At 36.5% G+C, this 27,549-nt stretch overlaps 1 protein-coding gene across 2 annotated transcripts; it reads left to right on the top strand.

Moving 5' to 3' along the window:
* The first annotated feature begins 158 nt into the window (after positions 1 to 158).
* Positions 159 to 26,862, top strand: LOC149089477 (uncharacterized). Of its 2 annotated transcripts, none has more exons than XM_089238925.1 (11): positions 159 to 499; positions 3,818 to 3,976; positions 5,427 to 5,520; positions 10,198 to 10,796; positions 11,718 to 11,835; positions 13,375 to 13,452; positions 14,779 to 14,983; positions 15,171 to 15,373; positions 16,922 to 17,103; positions 19,487 to 19,561; positions 22,441 to 26,862. In XM_089238925.1, the coding sequence occupies exons 1-11, from the start codon at positions 440 to 442 to the stop codon at positions 22,534 to 22,536; spliced, it is 1,869 nt and encodes a 622-aa protein (XP_089095051.1). In that variant the 5' UTR covers positions 159 to 439; the 3' UTR covers positions 22,537 to 26,862. The 2 variants fall into 2 exon arrangements, with proteins under 2 accessions (XP_089095051.1, XP_089095043.1); XM_089238917.1 differs by having other exon boundaries at positions 5,424 to 5,520.
* Positions 26,863 to 27,549: the final 687 nt, after the last annotated feature.

The following is a 27,549-nucleotide window of genomic DNA, read 5'->3' as shown; positions in this document are numbered from 1 at the left end:
ACATAAAAGTCGCAAAAGATAGAACGTAAATCTAAGACGACTTCATATACGTGTATTAAATAAAAATACGATATTGATCGATTTTTAGGAGATTTTACTTGGATTGCTGTACTATAGTAGTAACAGTGAGAGATTTTATCGTAAGTTGTTTTTATTATGATTTGTCCAGCAGTCAATGTGTTACGGGCCACAGGTGTTTCAGTTCACGGATTTCAAACACACATTGGCAATATAACAAATTGCCAAAATAGTTATGTAATTTTAATAATCGAATCATAGTTGTATTATTTATGATTTTAAGAGGTAACTTTTCTTTTTATATTGAAGATGGAGGAAAGCTTTTCCTATAGGATAAGTGATGGGAGTGCTGGAAGATCAAGATTTTATTCACCATTGTGATCAAGTTATTTGTCGAGAGTGATTCGAAGATCTAGTTTAAATGAGGAATATGACTGTCACAGGGCATCAGTCATCACCACTTTGTCTATTTCGCTCAAAGGTAGTAATCATTGCTCTTGAAATATATTGTAATCACAGGACCATCTTTAATGCCTCGCGTGGGGCCTCCGGGCCAAGCAATGCACAGAGTGCCGCCCCCCCCCCCTCGACAAGCCTCCAGCAATTGATATGAACTACTCTGCAAGGACACTAAAGAGGCCCGGTTGAGCCCCATGCAGAGCTGAAACTAGGGGGTGGGGGAGGAACAGGCGAGGCTGGTGCTCCGAACCACAGAGGATGGTCGGAAATTTCACCCTTCAACCCAAAGGTTCTTAACCTTTTTCAGCTGCGACCTGCAGTTTTTCGAAATTGGCAAAACCAGTGACACAATAAGTGCATTTATAACAGGCCTGTAAGTGGGTTTGCACAACCCACTATTGAAAGCCCCCCCCCCCCTACGAATAAAGTTTGGGTCGTGAATCCCTTGCTACTAGTGGATTCGTAGTGCCTTCTCAAAAGTCCCAGCGAGTCAAATTTGGGTCGAGACCCCATAGCTCAGACCCTGTGGCTGTTGTTGGATATGGACGATGACGCATCTTGGAAGTCTCTACCACTCAAGTCAGGGTCGTGACCCATGCTTTAACCCCCCCCCCTCCCCCTCTTTACTAGGGAGTGTTGAAATGTGAGCTTTCCTTGTCCGACCACGCATGTGCAGGTGAGCCCCGTTTGCATCACCATTTATTTTACATAGGTTCGGCACTAAAACGAGTTTAGCATTATATTGAAGCATGGTTTGACACATGTAATCCCTGAAAACAGAAGATTTTTTTTGCTGAAAAATTCAGGCATTAAGCAGGATTAACCAGTCAAGTGGTTACGTCGACATTTCCCGTTGCTGCCATACGTAATGGGGGTGCCTACGACGGCATTTGCTGACGCACAGACTTTTTGTTTTTTTTCACATAGATATGACGAAATAATTTGTCGTACATGTGCTGCCATCTGTATAGCCACCCTTTTACTTTATTCTCATCACTAGATGAAGTTGAATAATTATATTTCAAGGTCTGAGATTCTTATTACTATTATCTTTGTCATGTTTTGCAAAGCTGCATCCCCATCGCTTTTTTTTAAATTTCCGATTCCCTTGCGAAGATGCATCTATTTTATTACTCATATATCTTTTAGAAAAGGTTCAACTACTATGGTTCCACATAAATCCACCACCTGCATTTCTTTTAGTCACAGGACATTATTTATAGCCCCCCCCCCCAACTTTTGGGGTGTCATATTACGTCTCGACATATTCGAGCTATAAAAAACATGCTATAAAAAATATTTCAATATTTCAAATTTCCAAGAAAAGGAAATAAAAGGAAAAAAAGCATGCGTATCTTCAAAAAAAAAAAGTGGGCACTGCGGGTAACACTCGGAGAAATTAATTGGACAGTTGACTGGTTAAGATGACATCTGGGGGGGGGGGGGAAGAAGACTATAATTAGGTTCGACTGTAGTTGTGGCCCTGAGCTCATGTGTTAAGATGTTTTTGGTTTTCATAATCGATGAAGTAGGCCTACCATTGTCCCCCGCATTAGCTAGCATAACATAAAACTACCAGGGACACCAGCTTTTTGAATGGTGGGGGGTCTTCTACCATTCCTGGCATGCTGAATAACTCAGGGAAATACAATACATATATTAATTTCTTCATTGATAGTACTAATTCAAGATTCAGCAATAATTTGGTAGTTTTCTTAATCCCTCGTCATTCTCGCTAACCAAAGAATGACTATATTCTTAACCAGCATCATTATCAACAACCCAGACATTAATCTCATTGGCGACAGAATAGTGGTCAACTAAGGTCGGCTTTCTGTGGTTCCCAACTGCAAGATGTAAATGCAAGCTGATCTGTCCATTAAAAAGTCTGTTTTAGAGAGCAACAAATCTATAACAGTACAAATATTCAGTCATTACACTTCACTTATAGTTTAAAAATTAGATGGCAGCACTGAAATACACACTCAGATTGTTAGGTACATGTGTAAACTTCCATAACAACTCGTTCATAGTGACAGACCAGAGTCGTGTTTGGTTTGTGAGAACGAAATCAAAACAGCTGCTAGTGCAAAGATTCATGAGACACTTTTTTTTTTGTTTGCGCCAGCGAAATATGATTCAGTCGCCACCAGACAGCATTGCTCAGAGGTGTCGCTGACGTGCTCTAGTACGTCAAACACCTGTAATTTCCGAGATTGTTGGTGGGGGGGGGGGGACTTTGCCTTGAATATCCACAGTTTTTTTATCCAGCCGCTATCCCGTCTTCACCATTTTGCATCATGAAAATTAGGTGTGTGTATTGTGTATGCAAAATCACCCTTGGGGGAGGGGGCACAAGGATTTCTTCTTCAGAAATTTTGAGTCACTAACACTCAAAAAGAATTTTAAATTTACAGTTAGTATAAGAATGTATATATATTTTTTCATATTTCGTAAACATATTTTTAATTTTTTATCTTTTGTGGGAAGCCTGCATGCTCTCCTTGAATTTCACCTTTGGTGAAAGTCCAGGTTTGGAATCTGCAATTGCACAGTGGTAACCAGCTAAATATGATTTTCTAAGGTTTTTCCAACTTTAAGTTGTATATCCCTTTAAGAAAAAACTGTTGTCACAATCACACAGACCTGCAACACCAATACACATATGTTACGGTAAAAGCCCGAAGACTGGTAAGACCTAGGTTTTACCAAAGGGAGTTGCTAAAAGCTCAAAATATGTTTATAAATGCTTTTATTCAAAGCCTGTTTTTAATGAAGTGATTAACCGTTATAAACTTATTAAAAACGTATTTCGCTCTGTAACCTCCCTTGTGATTGCATGCCTGGTTCGAAATATCCTTAGTAAATGCAGACAACAAGAAGGAAATACAGGGTGGGCAAAAAGTCTGTGTAGAAACTTTAAAAATTCATAAAAACTGGAAAAATAACTAAATAAAAAACAGTTCACAGGGTTAGCATCGCTAGATCACTGAAATTTTTTTAAGACAGGAAAAAATAACAAAAAACAGCAAATGGATGGCGCTGGTACGAGTGACTTTGGTGGAAATATGCAAATGAGCCAGTTATAGGAACTTGCACCCTTAATCCACAACCAGAACATGTGAACCCAGTATGTGAACAAGGATGCTGAGTGTGAAGGATAACGCTGTGTTGGTGAAATTGTTTTACGATTGTTTAACCAAATGAACTTTTGTGTGGTTTATCTGAGAGTGTGATGGTGACCATATAAAATTTTTAAACGCTTCAGTTAATAGAATGTTTGGGAATGTGACTTGATGGCAATATGGTTTATTTTTCATTTCAAATGTTGATGCTATAGGTAGAAGATGCTTTATCTCTGGTACCGAACATGGGTGCGGAAGAAAAATTAGGAGCTGTTCAGTTCTGGAATATAGTCTCTGAGAAACTGCAAGAAATCGTCAACAACAGTGCTGCTGACATCAATGCCCTGGCAATGAATTTAAACGATGGCAAAAAAGTAAGTTATATTTTACTAACCATTATGCAGTATATGGTAAAACCTGTCTAAAAGCCCATTCATATAAGTGATTGAGTAGTTAACTAAATTTTAAGTGGTCAAGTGCTGAAAAACTGTCCTAACGGAAGTAATCAAATAGTGAATACTTATTGAATAATATGAGACCACTGATGCATGTGCATAGTGCCTACTTAACCGAAAAAATAGACTGGTTCCTATCCGCTTTTGTTCTACTTAATCACTTACCAGTTCAACCCATGTAAACGGCCCATGATGTCTGCATAGATTTTAAAGTACTTGATGACTTAAAATTTAGTTTACTACTAAATTACTTAGCCTGTGTAAATGGGCTTTAAAACAGACACTGGATGAGACAGAAACCTTTCTTGACCAGAATCAAAAGATAGTCTGTTTGGTGATTAGTACTTTGATGTATACCTTTATAAAATGGAAATCGGTATAAAATGGAATATCATTTCAGTTGTCTTGATCAGTGTTCTCCAATACACATCTAGATGTGTGATCCATGCATCAAAATTCAATTTTACTCGTCCGAATTTCCTTGAGGAGTAAAAATACTCCTTCAAATTTCAGTTAACTTTTTTTTAATGTTATTTCTCCCTGATTAAAAAAATTACTCCTCATTTTACAAAAATACCCCTTAAAATTTTGGAGAGGAGGAAATTATTCTCCGAAACTATATTTTCAGATAACACTCGACATTCTGTCTTTGTACAGGTTTCACTGCGCACAGTGGAGTCACAATACTGTTTCCTCCCCCTCTTATTATTTTTACATAGACTGGGTTGCTGATGAAACAAGGAAAAATCACTGCAGATGATTTTAGTGCAAATACAGTAGGCTAATCTTACGCTATGCGTCATTGCAAGGGAACAAGGAAAAAAGACGCATAAGTGAGAGAGGCATGTAAGTGAATAGCATTATTATGTTATATTCTTTGACCGGTTGGTGCAGGAAATCATGCTGAGAGAAACCTATAAGTGAGAGATCGCTGTATAATCGGGCTGATCTAGATAGATGTAATAAGTTTTCCAGGCAGGGTCTTACTTGGCACGAGAAGTCCCTAAGGATTATAGTCAAAATATTAAAATTGTTGGCTCCTAAAATCTTGGGGACCCAGGGTAAATACCTTGTATGCCCATGAGGAAATCTGGAGGACTTGTTTTCTAGCATCTTATTGTTCCTTTAGACAGTTTAGACCATCTTACTGTCTCCTGGGTTGAGAAAAACTGTTTTTCCCGGATATAAGCTGATTGTCATGTTAATGTGACTCAACAGTGTATAATATGGGTATGTATGTGATTGGATAAGATGTCATAATTTTTTTTTTGTCTACAGCACTGAAAATTTAAATGAACATTCATAGAATTTTTTTTTTTTTAAATTTATTATCAATCATAAATAATAATTTGTATATTTATTTCAGCAGTTGCCCATACAAGTTGACAACAGCACTGTTTCTGATGAGACTATGTATTCTAATGAATTCGTTGGTGGAGCAGGGGGTTATGGTGTTTGTCCAGGTGAGTGAATCAACTAACTTCAGATGGAAATTTTTCTTTCATGTTCAAATTCAATCTAGTAACAGATAAAGAGAAAATTTATCTAAACAGTACATGCTAGTTTAATCAGAAGTCACCAAAGAAAAGGGCAAATACAGTGACCTCGACTAACAAAGATGATTCATTCCGAAATCATGTTTGTTAGCTGATATCTTTGTTAGACGAAACACGATTTTCCATAGGTTTCTATGGAAAATCATTTAATTCGTTCCAGGAACAGCCTAAAATATAAAGATGTTTTTTAAAACACCAAAGGAGCACTATAAAAAAAAACAAACTGGTCGAAGTCTACAATGAACAATTTCAAAAAATGATGAAAGATAATTTACAGCAGTGATTCCCAACATGGGCATTAATGGAATGCGATGCCCTGGGGCGATGGAATGTTCCAGGAGGTGGTAGAAGCTATAGGTATAACATAGGATCCTATGGGTTAGATTGCGTTGGGGGAATGGGAGAAAAAAATTTCTGAAAAAAGGGGCGATGGGACAAAAAAAGGTTGGGAAACTATGGCATAAACCATTATACATATACTAGCAGCATTGAAGAAGTGACAAACCATTGTAAAGGCATATACACGTCTGAAAATCATTGCTAGGAAAACCACAGTAACCAGAGTAAACATTCCGATAGTGATTGCTGATGTTGAGAAACCATTGTTGCTTAACAGTTTTTTGTCTATTTCAGGCATTTAATCAGCTCTGACAATCTTTTAAAGTAGCCTATCATTCAAGTCAGGTCCCATTTGATACATATGCAAAATTTGGCGACGATAGATCTAAAATTGTAGATTTGTATAGAGAACATACATACACACACACAGAGACAGACAGAAAATAAATTTTATAGATAGATTTGTTATTGCGACAATGCTATTGCAGTCCCATAACTAACTTGAGTTAGTGATATAAAAGGAAGTTGCTTGCATAATTAAAACATGTTGATGTGGGAAGAGAAATAAAAAGATATATGGATTAAGTAGAGGAAGTGATAAGAACACAAGCGGAAGAACCCATGCCGTTTATAAAATCTGGTAGTGTCACTTAACAGTTTGGACACAGGGAACAGGTGTTGAAAAAAAAAGAAGGTAAAGAAACATTTAAGGCAATGATAGGATTTCCAGAAAAATTTTATTCAGCAAGACAGGGGAGATGCAGAGGAAAAGAAAACCTTTTATCAGTGATAACAATAGGGTTCAACAAGTGAAAGTGCATGCTGGTTTCTGATTCTGCAAGTCCACTTCGTTTCGAATTGGTGAAGGAACCTGAAATTCAAGTTCTTAACCAATCCCTAACAGCATGGATTTGCAGAATCGGAAACCAGCATACACTATGTTGTTATTGATACTCGTAAAACTTGAATGAATTTTACAAGATACTCAGTGCCATGTAAACGCATGGGCCTACCTAGGCACAACCCAGGGACTTCCACAGTAATGAGATCTGGCACTGTGATTTATGAGAATATGTATGTTAGATTAGGAGGTAATGCCCGCCGCTGTGGATTCGTATTGCTAGGACACGGGTTCGAACTCCTCCAGCAGCATAGTGATGGTCGGCTGAAGCCAATTTTCTATGGTTTTTCAAGGCGTGAATGCAATCTGATCCCCTATTGAATAGTCTTGCCATAGAGACCAACAGACCCTACAACCGTACAAATACAGCTGAGGGGCTGAAGATTTTTTTTAACACCATTTATGCAACTAACGCCAGCTTTAGACTAGTATAGCTGGTGTTGACACAACCCAATCGAGTTCATGGGTGCCCCCCATCTATTTGTGATTTGATCAGTTCCTTTCTGTGTCTGATAGAAAATAAATTCCTACAAAATAACACCATAATTTGAAGAAAAATAGTTTTGTAATGTTTCTTATCTACTTATTCGGCTGAAAGCAAACATCGGCTCCATACCTTGTCGATGATTAATAAAATAAAATAAAAAAAGTCAATTGTATTTTTACTTCTTCCAGTAAAATTCTAATTTCAAATGTAACCGATTAAATTCAGAAAATACAATTAAGAGCTGTTTGTGATTACACATATCTAATAAAGCCGAATTGAAAAAGAAATTCAAAATTCACGATCAAAGAAAAATTTTATTTAACTTTTTTATCAATAACTGCATTACCATAAATTTATAACAGTTATTTCAATTATTAATTATTGAAATTATCTTTCAAAATGAATTATAATCCCAGTCAAAAATAATAAGCTTCTGAAATCTATATTATTTCTGAGCAAACATCAGCCGAATTTGATCTGCCAACCGGAAAAATCTTCGTCTTGGAATGTGGAGTGTTGTGCTTCCCAAAACTCCACATGCTATACAAAAGCATTCTAAAATTTGCCACACGCTCCCCCTTTACACACAAGCTTCTGAGCTGGGCCTTCTTTCGCACAAGAAAGTCTTGTTTTAACAACACGCTTTCTGAACGCCGCAGTTCTAACTGTGTCCCATCCTTCATGCAAGATCATCCCACTCCAGGAGCAAGGGAAAGGTTGTACGTGCAAAGGGGCCTTAAGTCTATTGTAACATTTTGATTAGTTGCTTGCAAAATGGAGCTATTTGATTGATCTATTCAAATTTTTCTTAAAATTTCTGCCTGTAATAAACCTAAGCTATGACACTACTACTACTAAACCAGACATGCACCTCGTCCATATTCCTCAGCGGAACCTCTAACGAATTGGTCATGTTGAATGTGTGTGTACGTGTAGTGAAACCTGGCGTAAAGTTTGTTTCTGTGTAATGCTTGTTATGTGTAGTGCTGCCATCTGTCAACAATTTTTCTAACTATGAATGAAGTGTAATGAAGGAATGATTTATCGTTGTAGTCCTGTTGCTCTCTGTGGCGAGAATTTTTAATGGGGAGATTGGCTCGCATTTACGCCTCAAAGTTGGGAACCACAGGAAACCAACTTCAGCTGACCACCACTGTGGTGACGGTGGGGTTCGATGTGAGTCCGTCACTATGATCACTCGACCACTACAGCGGCAACCTATGAGACTGCAATCAGCTGTGTTAATTTATTATTGTTTACTATTATATTTCTGAAGGCCCAAATATATGTTCCTTCGTAGATGTTTGAATCAGTTATGGACTTTGTGAATAACTCTGCCTTCATGAAATTTGAATCTGTGGCCCTCTTGCCAGCAGAGAGAAGTGGTGGTTGATTTCTCGCATTTTTCATTCTTAACAAGTTTGCTCGTTTGATCTTGTTTTTATATGTCTCCTTGTCTGTCTGTGTTTCTCAACCTTACCTTTTCAAGCCCATAGCCCCCTTTTGACAAAATTTTCTTCCCATTCCCCACCCCCACATTATCTAGGCCCCTCCACCTTCAGCCAGGAGTGATACTCTCTCTGTTTATTTCTTGAATGTAGTCAAATATAAATTTATAATGAACAGTTTTTTTTAATATAAATAAGATTGGTCTCCAAAACCCTGGGCCCGATCACCGATCTAGAATAGAGCGGGTGATCATTCTTCTTCTTAAGAGCCAAATTATATGACAAAAATGGGTCTGTGTAAAATACGAATCATCCAATGAACACAATAAATCTCACCTCCAGAAACATTACCCTGGGTCCATGCCTACCATGGGCTAGAGTTTAGTGAGATTTTTCCCTCCTTGTTGACATGGCCGTCTCAACATCATGGGTCGCTGAGTATAGTGATGTTCTGTGTGCATGTACAGTTAAGTAGTAGTAGTAATGTAAACACATTCTTTCAGACAAAAAATTAGACTGAGGGTCTCTCATGCATGGCCCTTATTTCCAAGACTGAGAAGAATTTTCTGGATTTTTAAATTTTCCTTGCTTTGTAAAAAATCCTAAACACTACATGCATACTCAATTTCAAAAGTTTCTGGGATGCTAGAATTTCTTCAGATTTTTGATGATTGGAGAGTCAGTCAGTCAGTCTTGAAATAACAGACCTTTTAATTCAAATTTTTCATTAACTAAAAATGTGAAATTTAGAGAGTTCAGTTAGTGAAATGCTTTAGATATGCCAAGTTTTAGGTATCTTAGCAACTCCTATACAAAGATATAGGGATGTCAAAAGTACTTCAAGTTGCTCCTAGAAAAGAATGTTACAGCTGTGCTTGGTTTTCTCAACTTGGCGAGGGCACTTCCATGCCTCCCAATTCTGTTTGCATCCAATTGCTACAAATTGTCAATGAAGGAGCCCATTCATCAATATCAGATAGAACATTATGAAGGTAATTTCACATATAAACATTTTTAAAAGGGCAAGTAACTGCTATTAGGTTATATTTTGCATAGAAGTCAGTTTTAGTTTCCTAGTTTGTCGTGTTAATGCTTATTCATGATCTTTGTTTCAAACCAAGCACAACTCTGGTCTATTGCCATGGGCAATTTACACTCGGAAGTGTGTGGGGTACCTAACAATCAGTGTGTATCTAGTGTTGTGTGTGAATGTTTAGTGCTGCCGTCTATATTTCAAATTGTGAATGAATAATAATGATTGAATATTTTTACTGTTGTATGCTTGTTGCTCTCTTGTGACAAGACTTTTTAATGTTGGTCATTCATGATCTAGTGAATTAAACTGTAAAAACATTTTTGCAAACATCTGAACGTTAAATTAAGTACTAATTTTTTTTTTGTTCTTACAGAATCTACTTCTCAATGCATTTCGGAAAATTTGAATAGCCAAAACAGCCACTACATTCATCAAAATGGTTCAACGTTTCCTTCCTTTTGTTACTCGGAAAGTACTTCAGCACCAAATTCCGGAATCCCCCAGAATGTTCTCATAAGGCCACCAGAAACTGAACCCATATCTTATGTCAAGTCTTTACCCAGCAACAAATGCACGTCTTCCATGAATACTGTAAGTGATAGTGATCTCATAGATTTCACATTGGCTAATAACGATGTGACTTTAAATGATGAGCTGATCAATGACACTCCAAAATGTTCGCCTCCTGCTGTGGGAAAGTCAAGAGCGAGGCAAACGAAGACAGCAGGTAAGCAAAGTAAGATTCACAAGAAGAATTCTGTGAACTCTGACATTGACCAGACTCTATCATCCATGTCAGGATCATCCTCTAATGACTTCTGCCCATTGAGTGCCATGAGCGAAATTCAACGAACTATCAGTCATTCTGGAGAAGATGCTACAGTGGACACTAGTCTAGAGAGTGCATGCTCTTCCCTGTCAGATGGGTATGACATTCAGAATAAAGAAGAATTCACTACAATTGATGAAAAAGTAAGTAATTTTCTTCCCACTTATTGTATGTACAGTAGTATCTCAAGTTAGGATCATCATGGGCCTTACCATCGGTCTGCAGGGGAGGGGGGGGGGGGGATTTATATCCAGGTCCGAGATGTTAATCTTTCTGCATATACCGTAAAACCTCCCATAATGGCCACTTCTGAACTACAGTAAACTCTGAACAACTCCCACGTTTTGTTGGAAAAGAATGCATCCCATTAGATTAACATCAAGGTTAACCTCAGAATAACGACCACTTCAGTAAATTAAAATGAAAGAAGAATGAGATGCATGATCACAAAAAAAATAACCCTAAAGATTTAATAATTACCTCTTAACAACGGTAACCTTCTAATAACGGCCACACATTTTCTCGGTCCCGTTAGTGGCCGTTGTTGGAAGGTTTCACTGGAGTCAGTGGCAGAATTCAAATAATATAGCTTTGTTAGCTACAAATTTGTTGTTGAATCAGATTTATTCGCAAACAAGCTGGGCATCATATGCACAAACTTGTATTAGGGGCCCGTAATCTAATAGTTCTCAAAGTTTCCTGGGCGACATTAACTATTTTCCGGGGCACAGCGATGAGCTGTCGGCATTAATGTGTATTCAATACCATATAGCAGTTCTTTTTTAGCCTGTTCTGGGGAGGCGCGGAAGACAAAAGTTTGAGAACTACCTTTCCCGAAATTTGAAAAATCTTGAAAATATTTGGTAGTTATCAAAATGGTGATCTAAAGCCCTAGATTACTAGAATATGACCCCAAGCTGAAAAGTTTGTGCATCCATGATTTACATCCTTTTATGAATGTGTTTTTGCTCTAACCCACTTATTTAACTGAAATATATATTTATTCACAATTTTTTTCCCCTCATTCTTGTTTATTACTATGAACAAAATATATTCCTTTGCAGCTATTGAAAATGGAAAGAGGAACTGCAGAATCCGCTAAGTGCTTGCCGATGACTGAAAATGGTGACTTGATTTGTGATTGGTGTGAGCAGGAATTTCCTGACAGTTTATCGCTAGACAGTATGTTTCTCTATTTTTTTATTTTTATTTTTTTGATTGATGCAAGTTCCGTAACTATTCCTACAGATCTCTTGGCCAATCAAAATAAAGTTGTTTTTTTGTAACATAGATTTATCTAGGAACGTTTCACTCAGTTTTACTTCTCAACTTCATATGTTAAGCTAGATGCTTTTTGGGTGCTCATGATTTGCAAGCAGGGAATACCTTAAATAATAGAAATGTAGCTGCTATTTAGCTTGACTCTTAGTTGCAAAAGAAACGTCGGGCAATGGGCAGTTTTTAGCAAGTCTTTTTTTTTTTTTTTTTTTGTGTGGCAAGCAAATCATTTTCTTTACTTTATGTGAATGAGTTTTTTTTTCTTCTAATTACATAAGTTGATTCCAGCTAAAGTTGCAGCTCAATCAGTGTTTGAAATTGTTGAATTTCGGCCTTAGTTAAATGGAATTAAGAGGGGTGCATTATAAACATTTAATCTTTCTATCGGCACATCAGAAATCACTAAACCTCTTCCTAAATGCCATATCTTTTTTAATGAAGTAGGATTTCTTCCGATTTTTGTGCAAACTAACGGGTGTATGAGGAAAGTGTTCCATTAAGAAACAACTATAACAAATATCTGGGCTTGTCAATACCAAAATAAAAGGCTTTTAAGGAGGAGGCGAGATGTCTTGTCAGTGCCGCATAAAAGGTTAAGGAATGAGCATATTGGTAATGCAAGTGTTTTTGCTAATACAGGTCCCGGTCGGTTCGGATTAACTTTATCATAGCTTTCTAGCTGAATCATATTGCCACTGTGCAGTCCTGTGGTCATAGTGACAGACTTGCATTACAAAGACTCATGTTCAAATCCCAAAACCTCCACCGGTGGCACAGTTAGTGGTTGGCTTAAGTTGCTATTGGGTTGATGTGATTTTTATGGTTCCCAACTTCGAGGCACGAATGCTCGCCAATCTCTCGTCAAAAATTCCCTCCACAAAGAGCAACAGGACTACAACTGTATAAATATTCAATCATTATCCTTCACTCATAGTTAGGTGGGAGATGGCAACACTATAACAAGTATTACACAGAAACAAACTTCACATTAGGTTCGCAACACATACACACACATTCCAACATGCACTTATTCATTAGAAGTTTCATAGAAGAATATGAATGACATGCATGTGTGGTTTAGTAGTAGTAACTGAATCATATTTTGCAACTAAATCTTTTGATATTTGGTATGAAAAAAGTCAGAAATGTGTGTAACGGGACATGACAACTGTCATGTCCTGTTTCACTGTCCTGTGTGATCAGTGAAACGGGAAATACAGTTTCACTGATTTGAAAAACTGAGATTGAAAAAAATCTAACTTTTGCTCTCGTCAGACTCCACAAAAAAAAAATGCGGTAATATCATGAAATTCAAAAACACATTTCGCATTGTTTACTCATAAAACATGAAAATGAATTATCATCAAGTTATAATACAGTGTAATTACAGTGTGAATAAGCTTCATTTATGCCTGAAAGTCTTTTTACATTTTTTCATTTCAGCACATCGTTGGACCCACACAAAGCCATTCATTTGTACCGAATGTGATGCTCAATTCTCTTCAAAAGGAAACCTCATGGGTATAACAACTAAGAAATAAATTTATTAATTGAAGTATATCAATTATTTATCAATTTTTTTCAAATAAATTGTCAAAACAATATAAGCCTATTTTTATTCATGCATCTCATCTTTTGTAATATTTATTACAAGTGTAGTTCATTGATCATTTTTGTGTTTTTGTGTTTTCGAAGGAAGTATTGATTCCTCCAAAACAAATTCATTGGGGAGAGGGGTTAACTTTTGAATATACAGCTCGCACTGATCAAAACCTTCAATCAAATCCATTAAAATACTCTCATACAGTAAGCAGCAGCCAAATTGCAAAATACAGTTGTCCCTTGAGTTACAAGTGCACCATTTTGTAAATTTAAAATCTTTTTTACAAGTATATGAGACTAGTTTTTTTTAGGAAAAGCTCATTCAACAAACCCAAGCTTGCATGCTTTCAGCAAATCAGACACAGCACTACCTTTAAATGAATCAAATTTTCTTAAGCTAGCAGGCTGTCAGGAGTTTTATACCAGTGTTAAGCATTATCTAGAGACAGATGGAAATAAATCATTGGGAATAATAGATCATTGCAGCAAGAGATAGAGAAAGTTCTCACTGTCAAGCAATGGCCATCGTCGCTCAAGGTCATCAGCAATGATACCACAAACTATTCCCCCCCCCCATACTCCAGTGAGTGAATGCTCCAGAGCTATTGAGATTCATTTCAATTTCACACAAGAAGGAAGGACTTTATTTACAGAGAAACAATCTGCGAAGTTGTAAGCAGGTATCTTTACTGCTGCGAGATGATTTCCTTTCATGTGTGGAAACTCGGAGAGATTCAGACTGCACGTGTTTTGAGATTGCAGTGCACCTGCTATTTTCTTAGATAAAAACCTCAATCAGTTGATTTTAATGGAAGAAATTACGGGTCACCATTATCTTGAAGGATGGTTGAGTAGGGTTTTTATCCAAGGAAGATATGATTTTTGATTTCACACAAAAAGGAACTGACTTTAATATACAGAGCAACATACTCAAGACATGATGACAAACAAAGTGTGTAACAACTCCAACATCTCTAGATGGAGCTACGAGCATGTGCTTACCAAGCACACCACCCACTCTCTGAAAGTCCTTATAGGGGTGTGGCTTCTGCCTTACAATGTGTCAGTGGCAACACCACTTAGATCATAAAAACCCTAGTCCTAGTAATTATCATATTTGTGAGCATATAAGACTATATTCCTTAAGAAAGCTGGGTTCTAAAAATTTGCTCATGTTTTGTTAATATGGGGAAAAAGTAGTTGATTATTTTTTACTGGCAGTGACATGTTGATTTGCCTTTTTAGTGCATTTTAGAAGACATACTGGAGAGAAGCCTTACAATTGCTCAACCTGTCCTGCACGATTTTCCACGAGAGGTAATTTAAGACGCCACATGAAAGTTCACAGTGGAGATAAGCCACATGAGTGCTTACAATGTGGCTCCCGTTTTACAGAAAAGAAAAGTCTCAAGGTACACATGCGAAGACATACAGGCGAGAAACCATATGGGTATGATTCTAAACAATTATATATAATAGATGCTCTTTATAACATCTCCCATAATTCCACAGATGTTATATTGAGAGGTTTTTGATTTAATAAGCTCTAATACACCTCCAATTTTAATTGATGTTTGAACAATGTTATGTGTGTGTGTTGGCTTGAATGGTTATAAAATTGCTGGCATTCATTTCAGGTGCAAGATTTGTGGGAAATGTTTTTCACAGAGTGGTATTCTCCAAGCGCATATGGCTGTACATCTGAATGAGCGTGCTCACCTGTGTGAGCATTGCGGCAAAGCTTTCAGACAGAAATCTCAGTTGAGAGTACATAAACTGCGTCACCAGGGTGTTCGGAATTATACCTGCCAGTCTTGTCCCGCACGCTTTCTTACTAAAGGTATTGATCATACATACCATTGTATGTTTATTTATTAGTATGCGCAATTTCGCTGTTGATTTCTACTGATTCATCCCCAAAATTATTATGTTTTTATTTGTCCCTAAAATTAAGTTCATTATGAAATTGTACTGTTTCTTCAGCAAAGAAACAGTGCATAAAGATTTTGGATACATGGCTGTATCTCAGATGCAAAATGCTACATTGACGTCTGATTCAATTTCTGTTTGATTTTTGTGACTGATATGCAAAGCTTGACATATCTCAGGTGCTAGATCGCCATAGCAACTACAAAATCTATATTGGTCGCTAAAATATTCTATATATAAGATTGCTAAATTAAAGTCTTAGGATGATGCAAAATGTTCAGATTTATTTTAGGAAAGAATGCCAATTTAAATGTGGGAAAGAATTATCTAATACCAGTGAAGTAGAAAAAAACATTATTTAGGACTGTTTTTTCTTGATCAAAAGCCCGCTGATATTATTGAACATGACTTTTCATGTAAATTGAAAGTTTAAAAGTATTCTATTCACTGACTCAACTATGTAGCTCAACAATCACACCATCAACCATTTTTAATCCACTGCTAGTTCTAATTTTTTTCATTTCTGTCTGTCAGATGCTTTTGCCATCCTCCAAGACTCTGGCCATCTTTCAGATCTTATCGCTTCCTGCAATCATGTAGTGCATTTGTTCCCAAATACTTTTATTTTTAGAATCCCCCATCCCAAAAATCTTAGTGTCTGCCATATACAATATAGACCCCCCCCCTTTATAATAGTAGAAACTACAGCCATATGTCAATGAAAATGTTCTTGAAAAAAAGAGTACATTCTACCCAGCATTAGTAAATGTGATGTGATAGTGATGCCATCTACTGGACTGCAAAAGAACTAAAACAATGTTTCATACTCCTATCTAGAGATGTCACCGCAAGTACAATTTCTTTTTAAATCATAATATTACTACTGCAGTCTACCAATATTACAGCAGCACTTATTGGTGTTAATTAATTAAAACTTTTCTCTTTTTAAGTACCATATTTTATAGCGTGTACAAAGAACCCCTTTTTTGCCAAAAATTGGGTTCCAAAAATAGGAGGGGGTTTTTTATACATTAATAGTATCATAGATGTATCTTTTAAACTTTGTTCTGAATTTTCAGCCCCAAAAATCGGAGTTTCTTATACAAATACAAATACAACGCCACAACAGGCAAAATGCCCAACGAGGTGGCTGATAAAAAGATGCCCATAAAAATATGGTTGTCATATGTTTCAAAAATACAGCAACCCAATTAAAAATGTGCTGTTATTAAAACAGCGCATAATTAAAAATTATGCGCTGGAGTTCTTTATATACGTTAAAATACTGGGGGTTTTTTCCAACATGGCATTGTTTTATTTTTTATAACTCTACAATTGAGCCGTGCACCTTCTGTAAAAAAGACAGTGGAACCTGATGGTCTGGGCAGCCCCTAATTGGGAACCACCGATGTAGTAGCTACTGAATATGTTAATTTGTTTGTTTTTTTTTCTTTTCAAGGTGATTTGGAAAGGCATACCAGAGTCCACACAGGGGAGCGGCCATTCATTTGTGACATATGCAAGAAGACCTTCACACGACAGCAATCTCTTAAAGAACATTTAAATAGGCATTATGGACTGAAGCCATTCAGGTGCAAACACTGTGGAAAATCATTTGCAGAAATGTCAGCATGTTATAAGGTATGCATGTGTTATACAAGACAAATTCCTTAGCTTGTGAAATATCAGAACTTTTTTCGGTCGATAAGTTGACAGAAAAGAGTCAAGTAAAATATTTAGAAATCATACTAATTTTCAGAAAAATTTCAAGATTAAACAAATGGGATAATAAAGCCTTATATTAAGTACCATTTGTTGATTCCCCACTGACACCAGTCTGCCTCAGTTGAGATTGGCAAACCTAGTCAGTGCCAAAGAGTTTACCATTATGATCTTGCATTGTAATTAACATTGATCGTGGCAGTCTAAAGGGAATCTCAAAATCGATTGTTTTGTCCCAGGGGCAGTTGATGCTACTAATCCATTGTTACTATCCTGAGGCACAAGTGTACACCACTAAGCAAGTAAAATGAATGTACAACCGTGGCATGAGTAACGTTATAGTGTTAGATGTTGCTGCTGAGTACTCATCCTTATAAAGCCTTTAGCTAATGTTTGTTATATGTATACAGGGTGTGCTGTAAGTCATAATTCAGCTTTTATCTCATTGACTGTTCTTCATAGAGGTATAATTTGTTGAAAAACAATCCTGTTTTAAAAAATGAGGAAATATCTCTCCCTTATGCAGCAGTGTATACAGGGTGTTTGTAAACTGTTTAGAAAAAATTAGAGGGAGTGTATTACCTATCAAAACGAATAATATTCACAATTGAACCTGTAGTTGCTATCCAGAATGTCAAAATAAGTATAAAGTGAATTTCCACATTGACAGTTCAACAGTGAAAAAAAAAGGAACATGGAATCATAGAAACATTGCATTATCAAGGACAGATCAGCAAAAGACTCAGAAGGTGATGCACAAAGTGACATGCAAGGATGTTGTTGTACAGTTCCCATTGGTGGTGGTGCACCCTCTAGTAAACTCCTGTTGTCAGAGAATGACTTTTGCAGAGAGGGGGCACAAGTAATTTCTTTAGCATTTTCAGTTACTAACCTCCAAAATACCTTTTAACAGGAATTGTAGGTTGTATTGGTAATCTTGATGGGTATTATCACCCCTCCAATTTCTCTAAATAGTTTATGAACATTGCGTTTGAAAAGACAGACATTACAGACATTGTTATGAAAAAATGTTTTTTTTAAATCTCAAAACAATTGGATTTTTTCAATTTAAATCAGATTTTTTTTTTATTTAAATTAACTGATTGTTTATTAATTAAAACAAATCTTGTTAATCATTAAGAATGAATATTTTCTCACCTAATCTCTCAAATTTAATTCAGCAAATTGATGAGTAAGCTAACAAACAAACTACTGACTAGAAATATGAACACTAAAAATGTATGTTTATGTAACATGAAAGGTCGTTGAGCCTGAATAAACTTCATGGATTAATATTTTTCTTGTAGAATGCTTTTATTCATGAGCCCCCTTCCCCCATCACACTGTAAAGTATATGCCCTGTGGCGATATCACATGGGTGCAGGGAGGGCCATAGCTAGCCATTCCTGTGCCCTGTGCAAGGGGCATTTAGGCCCCGTGCAGGTGCACCTGTTGCACCTGCCTAGTTACAGCCCCAGATGCAGGTCTCTTGATTCATTTGATGTACAACCAAAGAGTCACTCAGTATCAACCAAATGAAAAAAAACATTCCATTAACAATCTTATTAAGATTGTTTCTTGCAACATTGATGAATGTATTTATTGTGATGTGTTTTCAACTCGCTTAACAATTTACAGTTTTATTCCTTCACAGATTTAATGAGTTTCGATGAAAAAGAGCAAACTCTACTTTCCACTTTTTGGTACATCATCTATTATTATTTTAAATCAGCAATTAGGGCATTGAATTCGAGGCTTTAAACAAAAACTAATTTCTCTTTTTTTATCAGGGGAACTCTAGTGCCCTATTTTAATGCATTGCAAATATATTTAAGTTTAACTTCCTGTATTTTTCCATGCACAAAATATAGAAATAGAATGGCTATCTTTCTGCATGGAATCAAGAGATTAGGTTCAAGTCTATATATATTTACCAGATCTTCTATATTTCTTTAAATCAAGAACTTTAACACATTTCAATAACATGCATACTGTACTGGGATACTGTTGCTTCAATATCATTGAAGCTAAAAAAATGAAATTTAAATCAATGATTTAAAAAAAATCATGATTTTAATCACAATTTAAACAAGCTGATTTAAATTGGTGTACCCTGACAGACATAGTCCTGGAATGTTTTTTTTGTGCACATTGATGAAAGGTCTATATTAAGAGTTTGTTTCCTGTTACTGACCAAAAAATGGATTGCAGTACATTCTGTGTGGATTGATACTAAATTAGTTGTGTGGGTATAAATGGATCGTTTACTAATTAACATTGGTGTTTTTTTTTTTCTTTGCAGCATGCTAAGCAACATGAAAAAAACTCTAAAAGTGATGATGGGCAGATTGTCTGCCAGGAAGAAATATATAACCAGGTATAAATTCTGATTTTTCATTAAGTTTTGAGTGTCAGTTGAAATTTATATTAGTTTAGTTTTATAATATGATTATATTTGACATTCCCACTGTGTTTGAATTTGTTGTTGAATCGTTCTCAAAGGGCTCTTAACATTCTACCGAACAACTTGTAAAACGATTCCACTAAAACATAAAAATGTTTCAAAATTGACTAGCTTCTCTTATCCCCCTCCCCCAAACTTGAGAAAAATCTCATGATCCGATGAACAGGCATCTTATCTACAGTGGCAGTAAGGGGGCCAAAATGACTAAAGTAGAGATTTCACCTAAGCAGGGCCGCAATTAAATAGATATTTTTTAGATATTTTGTCACCTGGGACAAGCCGGCATTTTGCAACCCCTTGTAATGTAGAAGCAGCAGTTAAAGGGTGAATTTGGCGCCCCCTTCTGGTTCAGCGCCTGGGGCACTAGACCTGCCTGCTCCCCCTAGTTGCGGCTCTGCACCTGACTACTGCCATATCACATTCCTACGAGGAAAAAAGTTGCCACGGAAATTTATATTTACCAAGTGAATCACCATTCAACCTTGATCTCACACTTGTAAATAGGGTTTTAGCATGTCAAAACACAAATGGATTCATGGGCTTTTCCTTTGCTGTTAGCATTAGTTCTTTCTTTTAGCATTAGTACAGTCAAGGCTCATCATAACGACAAGGTACAATAAGTCCCAAACATTACCATATAATGACTATCCTATGTGTTTTCTGTTCGATATAACATTTGTTTTTGACTAGATGATGAAAGGGGGTCATTACAACAAGCGTCGGCTGGATCCTGCAAAGGGTTACAAAAATTGTTTCTATATAAAAAAATTTTCATTAGCTTTCATGATTGTGACCTCATAATTATCTCATAGCTGCCAACTTTGATTAATGAGAATTGGAGAGTTTTACACAGATCTAAATTCTGTTACACAGAAAAATATAAAAGGGATTTTTTGAAAACAAAGTATGGATTTTCAATCAATAAAAGTAAAAATGAGGGATTTTTTTCTCCTTTATGATACTGTGGTAGCCATTGCAAAATTAGCTCAAAAGTAACTAAATATTGCCTAACAATAGGTCAAATTACTACACTCAAATCCAGATTGTTGCCACAAAAATCCCCCGCTGGTCTAAAAATGGGACAGACAGACTAAATATGAGATTGTCATCCAGGACACGAGTCATCTTATTGGTTCGACTGTGGAGAGGTAGCACTCATGCTGGCTGTTTGGCAAAAATTTTAGTCTTTTCTCAGCAAAACTGAAACATTCCGTCCTGGTTTGGCACAATAGGAACAATTGGGGGAAAAAACACAGGCAACAGACTTTTTCCTGGGTAAATTGGAAATGATTTTTCCCCAAAAGTAATAATTTTTTGCAATCAGTCAAAAATTCGAGAGACAAAGATTTTTTTGAAAGCTTTGGAAATAGAGTAGAAATTCTGAAGACTCCTGGGAAAACTGAAAAGACTTGGCAGCTATGTTATATTTGTGAAAGGATGACATCACTCTCTGCTATCCATATGAAAGTTTTTAAGAACTGGCTGTTGTGAAGATGAATTTTTTTTTTTTAAATAGAAAATTCAACTACTTTTGCGGGGAATCGAACCCACGTCCTTTTACTTTCTGGATGTCTGGGTGAACGCCTTAGACCACTAGACTACAAAAGCAATGAATCTCTGAATCTTTCCTTGGAGCTCGTGTGCACTGAAAGGGACCGTACATGGACATGAAGGTCGGGCCGTCCATGTATGGTCCCTTATGTAACATAACTCGTTATGTTATATTTTGTTTATGGAAACTTGGCCCCAACATTTTGCCCCAAGCATATTTCATCCTCGGTACATTTCATCCCTGATATTTTACCCTGAAAGTGACCAAGCAAGTGGGTGAGTGAGTGATTGTATGAGTAACCAAATAAATTGGTGTGTGATTATTTATAGAGTGACCAAGTGAGTTGGTGGATGATCTTATAAGTAACCAAGGGGGTGATGAGCTAGTGAGCCTTTTATACATGCACTCACTCATCAATCACTCCATTTGTTGTTGTTTTTTTGCATTAGTATAGTTGAGACTCCGCATAATGACCAATTTGTTACTCTGAGCGGTACAATGAATCTCAAAAGTTTCTATACAATGACCATTCTATGTTTTCTATTTGATATAATGTCTGTTTTTGACTGGCCTGTGGAGGGGCGGGTTCTTTACAACAAGCGCTAACTGTATCCTGCAAAGGGTTACAAAATTTTTTCTTTGTAAAGAAACATTCATTAACATTCATGATTATGACCTCATAATTACCTCATAGCTGTCAACTTTGTAAAATAAGAATTGGAGAGATTTTTACGTGGATCCAAATTTCGTACAAGGAAAAATATAAAAGGGAATTTTTGAAATCAAAGTATGGATTAATGAAAGTAATTTTAATTAATGAAAGTAAAATTTTAGGAATTTTTTCCCTTTTACAAAAACGTGATATCCTGCTAGCTATCTCAAAAGTCGCTAATTATTGCATTACAGTAGATCAAATTACCATACTCAAATCAAGATCGTTGTGACAAAAATTGCCTGTTGGCCCAAAAAATGGGATAGACAGACTTAACGCTGTAATAAGTCATCCAAGGGAATTGAGTTGGAATCCATCTCTGTTGGGAACTCACCCACTCACCCATATGCTCACTCACCTAGCCCCTGTCGGGGCAAAATGTCATGGAGACGAAATGTCAGTGACAAATTTTGTGGATCCTGTTTTCTTTCTGGACTGTTAGTTATTAAGCAATAACCAAAAAGTTATTTTTCTTCATAGTATATTAATCTTTTGTGTAAGTAAGCATGTTTTTTTTTCATCTCTCAGGATGGTGAATCTGCTTCCATGATCAGAATATCATCTGCAAAAAGTTTGAATCACTCTTCAAATGAAGCAGTTGGTAGTGAAGTCGAAGTTGCTTAGATGCTGCAAATAAGCATTAGTTATTTGATATCATGAGTCAACATGGCTGATGCAATAATGAATATCTGGCTTTAATCGAAAAATTAATTCCTTTTTTTGTCAAGTTTGATGTGTACTATATGCAAAATAATATAATAACTTCTCGACAATGTTTTCATAATGTAAGGAAACAAAAAAATCATGCGTGTTAATGGCAATCTTTATGTTTTAGTGATAGCTTTGATTTTGGTTATTATCTGTAACACATTAAAGCTATAAAAGATTATAATATTATAATAGGTAGGATCCACATTTTGCGAGGAGGTCACTGCCAACGGAATGCTCATTAAACCAAGTCACTTGCAAAATATATTTTCAGGTCAAAAAGAAATTTAAAAAATTGAAGTGCTCGTAGTTAATCTCGCTTATAACATTCCCACTAAGAATGTTTTCTTGCTTCTAACAACTCATTTTCATGGTCCCAACTTTTTTCAAGACAGAATGTTTGGCATTGTTCTACTAGGAGCCTTCGTCTGACCGAAAATGTTCTGCAGTAAAAATTGCCCCAAAGTATTTTCAACACAGAAGAGTTATTTTCTTATAATTCTTTCCGAAATTGTTCTGCACCATACATCACAGGTTTTGGCATATTCAGCATTGGAGCCAACTTTTACCAATACTCATCAAGATTTCCCATTTAAATTGTTTTCCTGCTTACTGTAAAGTCTCATAATCTGAGGTGAACGGAACCGGGGCCATACCTCAGATTATCCAAAAAAACAATAGAAATAGACTTTTAGGGGGGTGGGAGAGAGGTAGCGTGATGATTACCACTTATCACAACCAGGATCAAAAATAAGCATCACGAGCAAGCACAACAAGAGTCAAGAATTAGAACTAATTACAATTTACTTTTATTTCTGAATTTAATCTTATTTAAATCTTATGGTGAAATTCAATTATTGTCAAAATTTATAAGTCTTGCTCCCTAAATTTGACAATCCCGATCTTCAATCCATGGAGAATCAGTAATTGAAAATGTTTGTCGATCACTCTCAAACTACGTCACCGACTTCCTTTACTTCTGTGAACCGTAGAGGATGATCAAATGGCCAGAGTTGAATTCAGGAACATTGATGATGAAGGACCATTTTGCCATAGTGCCGATGGATTCAAACAGTGGTGCAGCACCATATTCGATGACTTGACTGACTCCAGACCATGCGACTTGATATTTCAGGTGAAATCATCACTATTAGAAATGTAAACATCAAATCAATAGCACTTATTTAAATGGGGTGGTTCCTTCTCCGCCCCGCTGCAGGTTCGTACCATTACAGTAGACTTATGTATTCATACTTACTCTTTACTCTCACCCATTTTGGCATTAATTCAATGGTTTAATTCACTGGTTCTCAAACTTTTCCCATCTGCAGTTCCCCAGAATACTCTAGAAAAGAATAACTTCAAACCACTGAACAGGCACAAGGTCCTCCCCCAATATGAATGTTATTTTTTTACATTATGCATTTATTATTGAAGAGCATGGGGGATCCCCACTGAAGATCCCAGCCTGGGGATCAAGAACCCCCTTAAAACTGAAATTACTCGCATCCGTTGGAAGAATCTAACAAAAAAAAACGTTTCAAGGAGGAATTTTGAAAAATTCAAGCACCTTTGATTATTCGAAACCTTGAACTTTCGAGACACTACGGTACAGTGCTTTTTCCACGATGGTTTTTCAAAAACTTTCAGCTGGGTCCCTACTGTATAGCAAGTAATTTTTAGTATAATATCGGTATTTGTCATTTTCTTTACACGAAGGGTGAATTGGACGACTTTATCCTCTTTAGTTTCCTTGTTAAGTTGAAGAAACAGAGAGAAAAAAAAACTTACTTGCTAAGAACAACAGTCAAAATTTTGTTTACCACACAAAATACTTAAATTTCCTTGCTAAATCCAGACTCACTAAATGTAGGTCCTAATATATATTTATTACAAAACAGTTTATACATGTAAGAAAATGTGATGCCATAAGCCAGGCATCTTCGACCCATTGCTCGTGAGTACCACTGTGCTCCCCTGAAGTACCCAGAGCTCTTACGAGCACTTGATCAACGTTCCAGTTAAACCACCTTGTACAAATTGTATTCAAGGATTCAAATCATCCTGATTGTATGCATTCGTATATTAAACTTGACGTAAGGGTGCTCTTCTTTTGATGATTTGCTCGCAACTGCAAAAGGGCTGAAGAAGACCTGTGCTATAGCATATGATGAATTTTTAATTTCACTACTTACATTACAAATTTAAAAAATTAATGAAAAATCAATTAATCGACACAAAAAAGTGCAGTTTGCGCTGAAATATTTATCACAGCATGAAAGTTTTTTTTTATTCATTAAAAAAATAGTTTGAAATTTAACTCACAAATGGCACAGTACCACAAGAAACCCTGCTTAATTGATAATTGATGTGTATTTTTATTTCCGTTGCATAAAACTACCAAGTTTTAATATGAGCACCCTTTGTGTTACATATGAGGTGTGAACTTTGGACACATCCCCACAAAAATTAATCAGTGGGGGGGGGGGGTTAAATCTGGAGATCATGGTAGCCATAACACTTTATACATTAAGGAAATAGACATTTTCTGGATATTATACCAAGATGAACTCAGAAAAGTCATCTGGTCTCCACCGGGAACCGAAACCAGGTTCTCTTGAAAATCAGTGCCCCGACCTTGAAGATTGCTGAAAGTTACGGGAGGCTACTAATACTTCTACTTCAGTGTTTCATGCCACAGTACGTAAAATAAGGAAAACAGAGGGTCATGTCTTCAGTGGTGTATTTGATAGCACACTTGCCCGATTTGCAGGACCTGGGTTTGTTTTCCTGGTGGAGACCAGATGAATTTTCTTTCTGAGTTCACCTGGGCATAATATCCAGAAAGTGTCAATTTTTCTTGATGTATTGGGATGAGAAAAAGCCATTTCACTCTCTCTACATCAAGGGTGCTCAACCTTTAAGAGAGAGTGGGCCACTTCCCTGATTTGGAAATATGTTGTGGTCCACTTAATTGCTTAGGAGCCACAACAAAATTCACTTAAGTGATCCTTAAATGTGCTATGAATTATTTACTTATGTGTCTCAGGCTGCTTGAGTGATCTGAAAAGAAACTGTGACGCGAGAACATTTAAGTCATCTGTAAATGTGCTGTGGACCACTCAAGTGATTTGGAACTGTGCTGCAGAACTCTTAAGTGATCTGTAAATATGGCGCAATTCTCACTCGTGATCCATAGATATGTTGCGAGTCACAGTGATTGGGAGCAGCGCCAAAGGTCACACCTTAGGTGATCTGAAAATGCACAGCAAACCATTTAATTACTTTGCAGCTATGCCCCACATCGCTCGAATGATACGTAAATGTTCAGCTTGTCACTGAAGTGATATAGAAATGTACCACTACTGAATCACACATGCACCTCATTGCATTTCCTCTGCGGAATTGGTACATGTTGGAATGTGTGTGTATGTGTAGTGAACCTGATGTGAAGTTTGTTTCTGTTTAATGCTTAAGATCGTACTTCATAGGAGTAACGTACTGCAGAATGTGCTTGAGAGTGATCTGAGAATATTCCGTGGACCACTCAAATGATGTGGAACTACACAGTGGGTCACTTGATTATTCTGTTTATGTACTGCTTTGTTCATTTTTATAAAACTGGGTTTGAGATCACAGGCCATAGATTGAGCATATAATGCTTAACATTATACATTTGCAAACTTTTCCTGGAGGAGGCGCAAGAAATTGGAAATTTTTTCAGAATTACTGTTAATACACATTTTTTTAAGCACTACCTCGATGGAAATTGGGCATGGATTGCTGCATGAAGATTTGGGCAAGCACTGAAAAACAAAACCCCTGGTATTAATTATTTGGTCATTTTAAAAATATTTTTACAGTATTTAAAGACGTATTGTTCAAGTTCTGTGGTCTCCTCCACAAACATCTATGCAGTTTTTCTCGTGACATTTGATTCCTAATATTTTTATACATAGCATTTACAGCGTAGTTTCAATGTTCACTGTAGTAACTATGCATTTCATGTGAAGCTGGCAATAATCTATACAAATATGCAAGACGATGTACATATACTCTGATCATATCAATATTCCGCAATATGTAAGGTGCTGTAAACGAAGCAGTAATATGAGAATAACCGAGATTTGTACATAAATAGCATGGATTTATAGTTCAAAACTCTCAATTTCTAAATGCGTTTAGGTTACTGCCCTGCCTATCCTGTTGCTTGTAAGAGAAATAAAGTATGATTTGAAATTATTGAGTCTTTTCTTGATTCTAAGATTTTTGTTGATAATGCAAAAATTGTTTGCTTCTATGCAGTCGCTCCCACAGAGAGCGGTAGCTCGCACCCTCACACACAAGCTTTCAAGCAGCTTTGCTCACACCTTGCATCCTAGAGTAGGACAAAGCCGCTTGAAAGTTTTTGGTTCAGTGCAACTTCTGTTCCAAGCCACAGTGCTGGGGCCAAATTTTTAACAGGTTTAGTCTGGCGTTAAGAGTGTGTGTCGATACGTTGTGGGTTTTGCCAATTTATTTGTTAATGTTTAAATATTTTTTTCGCTGTTATAAATTTATAAATATGAATGAGAAACGGAGAAACTGGTGTTGATATGAACAAAAATTAAGGACTTAAACTTCATATGATCGAGACAAAAATGGGAATAATTAGACATTCTGAAAACAGTGAATCTTTTGCTAAAATCAGCTGTTCATGCGGCATGAAACGTTCATTAACATAATTATGTATATTGTGTAATAAATATTTAAAAATATATATACAACTTTTGATGTTTTACATCCTTTTATTTTTTTGAACGTTCATCATTCGCACACATTTTCTAGAACGTATGATGTGCAAAAGTCGAGGGCTGCCTGTATGTAGTATTTAGAAGGTTCTACAAATTTGAGACTCCCACCAGTAGCTCAGCTGGTTGGATGAAGTTG

Source organism: Pholcus phalangioides, unplaced genomic scaffold, assembly GCF_987345545.1.
Source record: "Pholcus phalangioides strain wild (caught in Gottingen) unplaced genomic scaffold, Ppha-v1.0 ptg000002l_1, whole genome shotgun sequence".
NCBI lineage: Eukaryota > Metazoa > Arthropoda > Arachnida > Araneae > Pholcidae > Pholcus > Pholcus phalangioides.
The sequence above is the reverse complement of the archived record's forward strand: the minus strand, read 5'-3'. Positions and strand labels throughout refer to the sequence as shown.

Coding starts and splice junctions, on each gene's coding strand:
- LOC149089477 (XM_089238917.1), top strand. CDS start 440: ATGAGGAATATGACTGTCACAGGGCATCAGTCATCACCACTTTGTCTA. Junction 10,797..11,717: donor TCACTACAATTGATGAAAAA/GTAAGTAATTTT, acceptor ATTCCTTTGCAG/CTATTGAAAATGGAAAGAGG. Junction 14,984..15,170: donor ACAGGCGAGAAACCATATGG/GTATGATTCTAA, acceptor CATTCATTTCAG/GTGCAAGATTTGTGGGAAAT.